The 11,827-nt window shown below is 33.6% G+C and overlaps 2 protein-coding genes across 3 annotated transcripts in view; both read right to left on the minus strand.

The window, feature by feature from the left end:
- Window positions 1-5,142, minus strand: part of snu (snustorr) — a 40,478-nt gene extending 35,336 nt beyond the window's left edge. Inside the window, exon 1 of one of the 2 annotated variants that reach the window (XM_008200091.3) lies at window positions 4,849-5,142. In XM_008200091.3, coding sequence (XP_008198313.1) covers window positions 4,849-4,904 — 56 coding nt within the window. In that variant the 5' untranslated portion in view covers window positions 4,905-5,142. The remainder of the gene's footprint in view (window positions 1-4,848) is intronic. The other variant, XM_008200090.3, reaches the window with a different exon arrangement.
- A 5,866-nt stretch (window positions 5,143-11,008) lies between these two features.
- On the minus strand, window positions 11,009-11,795 carry LOC663816 (uncharacterized protein). The gene has a single exon (XM_969851.4). It carries the CDS (start codon window positions 11,793-11,795, stop codon window positions 11,067-11,069), a length of 729 nt encoding a protein of 242 aa, XP_974944.1. The 3' UTR covers window positions 11,009-11,066.
- Window positions 11,796-11,827: the final 32 nt, after the last annotated feature.

Here is an 11,827-nt window from a genome sequence, read left to right on the forward strand (position 1 = left end):
TAATTTTTAATTAAGCAAAGAAAATCAAAAAAAAGGCAATAAAATAAAAATGTTTTGAGTTATTGAAATTTTTACACAATGAGTTTTATCTTTTTAGTCTTGCTTTATTGTATAAATGATGATTGTTTTTTGACTATTTTTTGTTTTCATCCTACAAAACAAATATTGGAAACAATTGCCGCTTATAAAATAAGTCAAAAGATAAAGAAAGAAAAGAAAAATATATTGTCAATCTTTTTTTAACAAAATTTGTATTTTTGACTTATAATGTAATTTTTTTTTCCAGTAAGGTAAATGTTTACTATCTAATTAAAAACAGTAAACAAACAAAAAAATTAAGAATTACGTCACAACTCAAAAACGACTGACATGATAAAAGTAACTATTATGTCAAAATTTAGCATTTAAAAAAATAAAATTGACCAATTCGAGAATTTTATTGAGAAATGACTAATAACATAGATGTGAATTCTGAGCGGTTTTTTTTGGTTCATTCTAGATATAAAAAATACACCGCAAAGATTAAAACAATTTCAAGATATGGAGTAGTGGGAAAGTATTTTTTTAACCTTGAAGCATTCTGTTCCTACTGTGCAAAAAATCTTTAAATAACTAAAAGAAATAACGGATTTTGAGAAAATTTCTTAATCTTAATCAAAGATTCTTAAAATATTGAACGGCTCTTCACGTTGGGACTAGAATTTTAAGATTAAAAATAATTTTTCAAAATAGTGAGGTAGCTACAATGTGTTCAAAAATGATTGTTCATCAAGTCGACTATGAAATTTAAATTCAGTGTGACGCTTCGTTCAAATGCCTATTTTAGTCTGAATATTGTCATCTCTGTCAAATCTTTGAATTCGCTTTTTACTCACTTTTTTGCATTTTTCGACAAAGTTGTTTCAAGGGTAGGGTTTGTCTTTATTTGTATTTTATGTTTCCGTTATTTTCCGTTTTTAGAGGAAGCCTTTGTACATCATTTCGACAGATCTATCACTTTGAATTAAGCGGCACATTATGTTCTAATAGGTGACCTGATGAACTATCATTTTTGAACACATTGTACATCAGCTTGTAGAATTAGTGACGAAAATTCCATAGACTTTCAAGATATTGAGTTGATTCTAATGAATAATTTTGAGATCTTGTCAAAATCTTGACAAACAAATCTTGAAATATCTTTGAGTTGAAAATTTGTATCATTCTAACAAGAATTAGATAATCTTACTTCGTAAGTCTTAACTAAATCTTGACGCAAAACGAAAAAATTTGAAGATCATTTGAGAATAAAACTACTAAATTCGGATTTTAAGAAGTGAAGAGTCTTGAAAAAAATAAAGAGAACATTACGAAAATAAGTTTGTATTCTCAACACAATCTTGGTCAAAAAATAAAGATAGATATGAATGTTGCAGTTATCTTGAGACACACATTAAACCATATTTTTCCGACGTAGTGAACGTATAATTGGCGGCAAGTTTAAAAATAAATCCGGTGATTGGAAGTAAAATAATGAAATAAAATATTGGAGCGGCAATTTCGGCTCGGCTGAGCCCCTGGTTGGCGGCAAATTTAAATCGCGTGTTTGAGGTTTCTTGTGTAATTGTGTTGGATAAGTGGAAAGGAATGCGTTCGAGCCCCAATTAATCTAGGTGTAATTATTTATTCCGCTTGTAGAATGACTCGGCCGTTTCTTCGAACATATTGTGTAAGAAAATCACGAACAATTAGTGACTTTTACCGTGCGCAAAGAGCGTTTTCGCGTTGCGCAAATTCGTAAAAATGTCCAGATGTTAGAGTCGTGTGTGTGTTATGCAGGATCGCTCCAAGTGGGTTATGTTATGTAAGGAAACGGACTTTCTCTTAGCCTAGGGCACATCCTATGAAAGCGAGGAAGTCCGCAGCAGCGGCAGCCGCGACGTAACCGGAGTAGACGCACCCTTGCAGCTTCACACCGGAAACGGCCCGGAGTTTCATAACGCGCCAAAGTGGAACGCATGTGTTATGATTTTAGCACACTTTTGCAACCCGCGCGTTCAAGGTTGTTGTGCAACGCGAATTTTCGACAATTTCCAGACGAAAAAGGCGCGAGTTGAAAACCTTGAAGTTGCTCATTAACGCAAGAATTCTGTCGAGGAGTAGGAGATGGATTTGCATAAACTGTAGTGGAAATTATCGCGGGATGGAAAAGTTGAAACTAGATCCTTCCGCAATTACCAGTTACATATTTTATTTCGTTTCGGTGCTATTTCGAAACCCAACAACATTTCAAATGTCAACACTCGTAACTGCACTGACTTATTTGTTCACAAAAATGACTCAAATTAACACAAGGATTACCTTTTATTCACACTTCCTCGTTCTCTATATTAAATTTATGCTTCGCTGATTAATCATTAATTAATAAATTTTCCGTCTTGTATAAACTAGTTTCTAAAACTACTCGGATTTCTGAACTTCCACATGGCTTTGTACCCACTTGCAGCAAAGAAATGAAACTTGATCGAGTCATTTAAATTAAAATATGCAATACTCGATCCGTTAGAAATTAATTATACAAATAAATAAAATGAAAAGGACTTTTTCCTTTTTCAAAATCACGCAAAAACTGATACGACCACGACTAGTTTTTAGTCCATATCGAGCGGCACACTGTTTTTGCCGCTTCACAAAACTTGTGTAACGAGTAATGACACAATTTTCAATATACAGAGTTGGGCAAAAATACGAAAGCAAGCGTTTTGTGCCTAAACTATGCACCTTACTACGAAAGTAATTAGCACATCATCAAGCACTTTAAAAATGTGATGATTTTTCAAGAATAACTTTTTTTGAAATTCCTTATAGTTTTCGAGTTATTATTTTTTTTTTTTCAATTGGCAGCCTATTACAGTGATTTTTTGGTAAAAGATTATGCCCTTCTAATTCAAGAACACTGTTTTTGAACCAGTGTTTTTTCCAAAATAAATTATTCAAGTTGCGTACCGAGCTCATTACGACGATTTTCCGAATTTGAATTTAATAATTTATTAAAAAAACACTGATTCAAACTCAAAATTAATGAATTAGAGGTCAATTTTAAAGGATAATCTCTTACAAAAAAATTCCCGTAGTAAGATGTCACAGGAAAAACTTTTTTTGTTAATAACCTCGAAAACTAAAAAAATTCGAAAAATATTATTAAAAACACCATCTATTCTGAAAATTTAATACAATTTACGAATCACTGATTCCGAGTGGTTCACTCAACCTGGTGAATTTTTCGCAATTTTGGCGAATTCTAAGAATATTTTGAGAAGTTTTAGCCTTGTGGGATTATCTAATTTCAAAAATATTGACACTAGAGGAGAAAATTCATTTTTACAATTAGTCAACCCTGTTATTAGAGTGTTAAAATTAATACAAAAACAATGCTAAAAAATGAGCAGAATCGAATGTCGAAAAATTGCTTACATATAAAAGAATTTTCAACAGCCTCCGAAATAATTATTAAAAAAAATCTAAAGAAAATGCAGAAACAATGCTAAAGATAAGCCGGAGAAATTCTAAATGATAGCAGAATTTTTAGTAGACACAGAGTAGAATCGAAAAAACAATTTTGAAAATGTAGAAAAAGTGTCTAAAAAAATTAAGCACCTACCTACATCAATTTACAAAATAATTGTAAAGAAGAATTTAGAGAAGAATTCATAAAAAAAATTAAAGACAGATTTACATAATCTAACTACAGAATGGCTCAAGAAGTTAATACGTTTGCCATTTTGTCAATAATTTTAAAGTAGGTATACACGCTAATTTTTATAATCCAAGTTCAGCGGTTCTCAAAATTTGAGATCATAAGTTCAAAAGGATTTTTAACCACTATATAATCGGCTTAAGAAAAGAATCGGAAAAAAATAATAAAAATATATATAGATTACAGAAATAAAAAGTATAATCTGGAAAAATTTTGAACAAAACTATAAAAGAATTTCGAAAATACGAGAGAAAATCTGGGGAAATACTATGTATTTATTTTATTTACAGAAGTTTTTAATATTAAGGCGCGTTTAATGCAGTAAATAAATAAAGAAATGTGGATTATGAATTTAATTGTTGATTGTGAAGGCTTATACAGGGTTATTCCTTCGAGTGTGCGTTTGAAACAAAACTGATAACTGACGCTAGGTTAATTATTTTTACGCACCCGACTTGCAAAATATTTTGTGGCGAGTTAGTGGGGGCCAGGGTTTATATGAAGCGGCACAGCCCGCTGGGCATTTGCCGCTCCGCGCAGCTCATGGTAAGAATGTGTTCCAAATTTTTGATAAAAATCTTTTGTTCTAGTCCGTTAGTGGGTCATTAAAAGCAAAACTGGCCGCCTTATGCAAATCGCCAATTCACTTTTGTTTGAAAAACGCGTCACCACGTGACAAACATGGCGAGAATTCAAATTTAGAAGCCGATTTTTGCACTTTGACATTCGTAAACATGTCGTGGGTTAGATCACGGTCACCTTTCAAGAATTTTTCAGCAGTAAATAATAAATTTTCCTTGGCAAAGGCTGCGTGTTATTTTCACCGCATATAAATCTGAGTTGAAAATTGGACGCCATTTGCAGTAATTGCGGGAATTAAAAGTGAGAAAGCGCTCCAATTACTCCATCAGCAGGCGTCCACGTGTTCCTCAAGGCTGTGTTTCTTTGGCACAGCCTTTACATAACTTTGGTGGCTTTCTTCGCCCGGTCAAAGTTGATGCCCGCAGAGGTCCGCTCGCGGGCCTTTGTTGTACCCCGCAAAATGCCAACTTTCACGTCTTGTGTTTGCGTTTTCGTTGCCAAATCCGACCTTGTGATGCAACCGCACTCACCTCAAGGCGTTGCTGCTCCAGCTGAACATCCTCTTCAGCTTGTCGTCTTCACCCATTGCGGAAAATCGGAAAACACGCGCCGACTTCACCACATCGTCCAACTAACTGACGGAATCGAGACACCTGCTGTCCTTGTGAAAATTTTATGAGACGCGGGGGTTGACGCACCCTCTACCGATTTTCTTCAACTCTGGAAAACAACTGCCGCTTTCGACACTGATGCGATAGAAAGTGAACAAGATGCCTTTCTAGCGTTTTATTGGTGCTAAGAACAAGTTGCGTGCAACGAACTGCACAGGACATAAATGAAAGTTGGCCGCGGAGAGAGGGAAACACTTTTGGTTTCGAAGGAAACATCTCAGATTGTTATGTAAACCAATGACGAAACGGTATTCGCACACGTGACACCTTAGGGCCAATTAGATTCACGGAAATTTCAAATGGGGCAGTTGGCGCCGTACGCAAGCCAATCGCGGCGCCCGGACAGTCACGTGGCACAATTGCAATCTTTGGACGAGATAATAAACGTCGATTTAGGGTTGGATTAAAATAATTACTTCATTTAATTTGGTTCAGAAAAGTAATTGTAGTATGGATGAAATTATTACGTTGGCTCTGGTTCACATCATTATATTGATTTGTAGTACACTTCCGGAGAATTAATAATTGCTGAGTAATGTTGAATGTTGTGAGGAGATGTTTTACAAAATGACACAAATTGATTACAATTCACTTAATTACTATTTCTCGGTCTTGTGCTTTTTGAATAAAAAAATAATTAAGGTGTGAAAATCTTTTTAGAAAATAATAGATACTTACAACTTTTCTATAAATACTCTATTGATCAATTATTTTTAGTTCTGTGAATATGTCATTTAATTAATATGTATAAAATAACGCCCAATAATCAATAGTACGGGTATTCTGTGTTATTAAAGTTATTATTGTAAAAATAAAAAAAATGAATGGCACAACAACATTATATTACGTGGTTGACTAAAAATAAATATTTAAAAATGTCCAAAGATCCAAATTATTATATATCGAATTTTTTGACAATTTTCTCGTGTTTCTGGATGGCTAAAAAGTAGGTACAGTCAAACAAAATGAAAATGACGCCTCAATAAACCAGTTCTTGCTGTGGATATCGACTCTCTTAACCGCAAGCAGGCACTAAATGAAGTTTCAAAATAAATTCCAGTTTACAGAAAAGGAAATTAAAATTTAATTCCCAGTTAAACTATTATTATTTATTAACAGTAGCAACTTATAAATCAAAAGTTAAAGTTACTTTATATCTTAAAAACTTATAATCAAATAGAATTAAAAAAATAAAACTCCAAATGAACGTAATAAGGTGCTAGCAATTTTTTTAGGTATTTTTTGCTCATAACATCGTTGTTTTAGAATAGCACCGGAAATCATAAAATTTTAATTAAGCAATATTTTCATACCTATTTTTAATTGTTTTTATAATAGTATTTTTAATTAATTATCATTTATTATCTGCTATTAATGAAGAAAATCACATGACTAGAGAAACACAGTTTTTAAGATATCGTAAAAATACTTTTAACAGACTCACCCTGTATAAGGCATAAAATTATAAGTTTAGCATTTATTCAAAAATGAAAAAAATCAAACATAAAAATTAACAAAACGCCTCTGAATTTACTTCCTGCTAACAATGAGTAAGTTGAAGGTTTTGTGAACAATTAATCAAATTACTAAAAAAAACTTGGCTAATTTGTATACAAATAAATATTAATTGCTGAAATTCCCCGTAATATTTTGACTGACTGCTTTCAGAAGACATTGATAACTTATTTTACCTGTTACGTGTTTTAACGGAAACTTAAAATGATCTAAAATTATGACTTTATCACAGAAAGTTCATCTTTTTTTGTTTGTTATTGCTAAAAAGCTCCCTATGTATTTAATTAGGAAAAAAGGTGAAACTATAGTGAGTTTAAATAGATTTTCAAAGTACCAGGAATTCTGAAATCAAGTTGGCAACATTGAATAACAATAACCGCATATTGTATAAAGATATATCACTTTTTAGACTCACTAAAAAAGTCTGATACTATTTCAGTTTCATCAATTATTTTTATTTTAATGTTGGTATTCTTAGTATTTTTAAAAAAATCTAGATTGCTCGCACATTTTGCTAAATTTTGTCGAACCGAACGAAAAAAAATCAAAAAATTTCGTTAAAAAAAGAAAGAATGAAAGAAACATAAAATAATCAAATCAAAATATCATTCCACAAAAATCTAAATATAAAAAAATAACGATTACAAATTATACAAACATATTTTTTACTTCCATTAGCTATTTATTTATTAACTACTTAAAGTAATTAAAAACAAATTTAGCGACTCAGTTTAGATATAAGGAATTGTATAAACATTTCGAAAAACTTCACATGCATAGAGTATTTAGTAGGAAAGGCTGGTTTCTGTGTAAATAATTAGAAATATACTTTTCGCAGCTTCACATATTGTCCAAATACGTCGATCAATTTTTGTCGTTGCGTTAATTGATTTCTGCTGTAGAAAGGCTACATGTGTTGGAAGCTGGTTTATACAAGAAAAATAGCACGTACTTTGTTTGAGTTAGAAAAAAAACAATTTATTGGTTGTACAATTAATGAGCAAGGTTTCAATAAACAATTACAACACTTTCATTATTTATATTCCTTCCTTTAAGTCGCCTCTTAATTACAAATTTGCTCCACATGAACTCCCTGTGGGTTTGCAACCAACACAAACCGCAATTTTAATAATTGAAACAAGTAATTCTATTTGCGGTTTGATATCTCATGGCATGTCTAACGATTACTAATGGCATTGCGATATCTTTTTTATGTCACAATTATTTTCAATGTCGCGGATCGCTCCTTTTGTATTTTTTTCGGCAATGATGACAGTAAAAATACCCATTTGTTGTTGTTTGCAACGATGCTAGAATTATTCCATTCGTATAATAATTAGAGAATTTAACAACTCGTCCATGTATTCTTGCACGCCTTGGTTGGTTTTTTTCTTATCTGGAGGGCTTCTCGACCCAATTCTCGGGGAAAGACCCGAAAGAGCGACATTGGAGCTAGTGGGTCAATTAAATGGGAGGTCACACGCGTACGATGCGTAATGTTGTAATTAATTACGGTGTGAAATTGAGTTACCGCAGAATTTCGTCGATTGTCGAAAGTGAAGTTGAACGAACAGATAATCAGATTATTTTCGGAACTTTTCCCGCGACACGACGATTTTCAGGTTCAATAACTCGTTAATGGCGCTCTTAACTTAATTATTCAGCGCTCATTAACTTAACAAGATTTTTATTATTTCGGAGAACATCATGCAATTCGACCAAAGTTTTGGTTTTGAAACAATTTTTTTTGAGGGATCCACCGAAAGTTTTGGTCAGATAACTGCGATCTCCACCTATAAACCAGGAGAGCAACTGGAAATGGGAGGCACTGCCGGTAACCGCGACAACTGTTAATTTTTCAAATGATGAAAAGAATGAAAAAATTGTTTTTGATTTTTTTTTTCAAATCGAAAAGAACAAGTATTTTGCGTTGTTCTCAATTTTTATTGATTTAATTCGATCAACTTATTAGTGGATGGTGACATTGGAATTAGTGGGTCAATTAAGAAGAAGAGGTCAGGAACACCCACGATCGTTGTAATGCATGTGATTAATAAATTGTTTGATAAAATATTGCTGTTTTATGAAACATAGTGTTGGCCTTGCTAATTGACACGATTCACCCTATTCTTAGCAAAGAAAATGGGTGGAAAAATGAGAGAAAAGTGGATTTTTTTTACTCACGCAAATTAAATTATTAACTCTATTAACGTCCGGTTTTCGTTTTCTATGAAAATTTAAACACAAGTTGTGACAGACATGTGAAATGGAATAACTGAGAAAAGCATTAGGAAAATTACAAGTCCATATTATAGGTGGGGAGTGCATTGTAGGCAACACGTAATTTTTTTTATTTTCTCAATTACGCCTAAACTATGTGAAAAAGTGAAACTATTTTAATCCTTGCCTATGCAAAATGATCCGGGGAATCGATTGGCATCGACAAAATTGGCCAATTCCCAACAGTTTTTTAGTTATGAATTTTTTCAAATTTTACCAATTTTTGCATTTATCTGCAATTTTCTCGAAAACTATTAGTCGGAGAGCAAAGGTCTTTTTTGAAAAAGATAGATAATTAAGAAAGCTTTCCAAAGATAATACACTTCAAGGGTTTATCCCTAGTAGTTTCCGAGTTAATGCTCGATAAATGTTCCAAACACCCGAAATCGACCAAAATCGCGACAAAAATTGGAAAAATCAAACATCAAAAAATCGAACTTATGGACTTCTTTTGGACGTTTAACAACTCTAGAGGGTTGCAAAGGCATATATATGTACGAAAACTATGATAGAACGAGTTTTAAAATAATTTAATTTTTTCACTTTCTTGAAGGTATATAATATATACATACATACATACACTCAGGAAATTTTAGCAAAAAAAAACAAAATTTTAAATCTCGTGAAAAGTTGGTATAATACAGAAAATGAGCCGCTAAATTCAATAGAACAAACCGCATTGCTCTACGACTTTTAGTTTTCGAGTTATGAATTTTTTTGTTCAATAAAACTGTTCACCATAAATAATGGCTACGCTAAATTTAGGCAAAAAATTTTAAATTTTTTATTCTTGTGAAAAATTGATATATCATGTAAAATGAGCCGTAGAATTCAATGGAACAAACCGCATTGCTCTACGACTTTTAGTTTTTGAGTTATGAATTTTTTTAATGAATAAAATTTTTCACTATGACAAATGGCTACCCTAAATTTAGGCAAAAAATTTTAAATTTTTAATTCTTGTGAAAAATTGATATAATATGTAAAATGAGCCGTAGAATTCAATGGAACAAACCGCAATGCTCTACGACTTTTAGTTTTTTTTTTATGAATTTTTTTAGTGCAAAACTTTGATCGCCTCTGTTGCCGGAACCGTTGCCCGGAGCGGCTCCGGGTTTAGACGAAAAAATAGATAAAATTAAGCGCTATCAGATAGATTTTTGCTCGTTGCTCTAAGTCTTTTAGTTTCAATTTTCAAACGCCGATTACGGCCAAACTAAAAGAGCTAGAAGAAAACGGTTTGTTCCATCGTAAAGAGCACATCAAAATCTATAAGATAGAATAGGTTTCATTTGATTTTGAGACACTTTAAGAATTGACCGATTTTAAGGGGGGGGGTGTTAACTTTTTTTTAATTTTTTTTATTTTCTCATTTACGGCTAAACTATTTCAAAAAGTGGAACTGTTTTGATCCATACCTATGCAAAATGATCCGGGGAATCGATTGGCATCGAGAAAATTGCCAAATTCCCAATAGTTTTTTAGTTATGAATTTTTTTAAATTTTACCAATTTTTGCATTTAGCAGCAATTTGCTCGAAAACTATTAGTCGGAAAACAATAATCTTTTTTGAAAAAAATAGATAATTTACAGAGCTTTCCAACGATAATACACTTCATGGGGTTATCTCTAATAGTTCCGGAACTATTGCTCGAGAAATGTTCCGGGTACCCAAAACCGACAAAAACTGCCACGAAAATTGAAAAAATCAAACATCAAAAAATCGAACATTTGGACTTTTTGTGGACTTTTAACAACTTTAGTGGGTTGCTAAGACATGTAGAAGTCTATAAAAATTTGCTAGAGTTAGTTTAAAAATTTTTTTTTTCACCTCTTTGAAGGTAAGTGTATTTATTACTCAGGAAATTTGAGCAAAAAAATTGAAAATTTTGAATCTCGTGAAAAGTTGGTATAATACAGAAAATGAGCCGCTGAATTCAATGGAACAAACCGCATTGCTCTACGATTTTTAGTTTTTGAGTTATGAATTTTTTTGTTGATTAAAATTTTCCACTAATCGCGACAAAAATTGAAAAAATCAAACACAAAAAAATCGAACAAATGGACTCTTTTTGAACTTTTAACCACTCTAGTGAGTTGTTAAGACATAGAAGTCCATAAAACTTTGCTAGTCAGTTTAACAAAAAAAATTGAAAAAAATGAAGGTACAAATTGGCATAGGTTTGGAGGCGATATCTCACAAAAAAGTGTAATAAAAGTGGTATAAATTTTCCACAAAACTTTATTTGACAATAATACAGTTAAAAGAAATACAAAAAAACTCAAGCAACATTCAAAATATGGACAACTTCGGCCACATAATCCTTATCGGTGACATAGAGCACCCTCTCCTGCTCCACTTCCCCTGCAGTCTTCTCCTTCTCCTCCCCCTCTTTGGCCTTCTTGAAGGACCCGTGGTACTCCTTGGCCCCCGTGTGCTCCACAATGAACCCCAAATTCTGCTTCGTAATCCCGCCCCCGGGCACAATACAAATCCTGTCCCCCACCTGCTCCATCAGGTTCTTAATCAGCTTGGCCCCCAATTGCGCATTTTTCTGCTGGCCGCTGGTCAGAACCCGCTTGAACCCCAGGTCGATAATGACCTCGATCTCAATCGTCGGCTTCTTACACACATCGAACGCCCGGTGGAAAGTGACCGGAAGTGGCGAACACGCCATGATTATCTCCCGGCATTGCTTCATCTCCACCTCCCCATTGGCGTTCAAAGCCCCAAAGACAAACCCATCAGAACCATACTTCTGCAGGATTTTAGCATCGCGTTTCATTATCTCCACCTCCTCGGTGGTGTACACAAAATTTCCGGGGCGGCACCGCAGCATGCAAAAAACCGTGATCTCCTTTGAATATTCCCGGATCTGGGCGAGCAGCCCCGGAGTCGGCGTCAGCCCGCCATCTACCAGCGAGGAGCACAACTCGAGCCGCGCCGCCCCGCCGGTCATGGCGGCCACTGCCGACTCGTAACTATCGACGCACACTTCCAACACCCTCATTCTAACCTAAAACCCGGATTTTCGCCCGGAAA

The sequence above is a fragment of the Tribolium castaneum genome, chromosome 2 (assembly GCF_031307605.1).
Source record: "Tribolium castaneum strain GA2 chromosome 2, icTriCast1.1, whole genome shotgun sequence".
Classification (NCBI taxonomy): Eukaryota; Metazoa; Arthropoda; class Insecta; order Coleoptera; family Tenebrionidae; genus Tribolium; species Tribolium castaneum.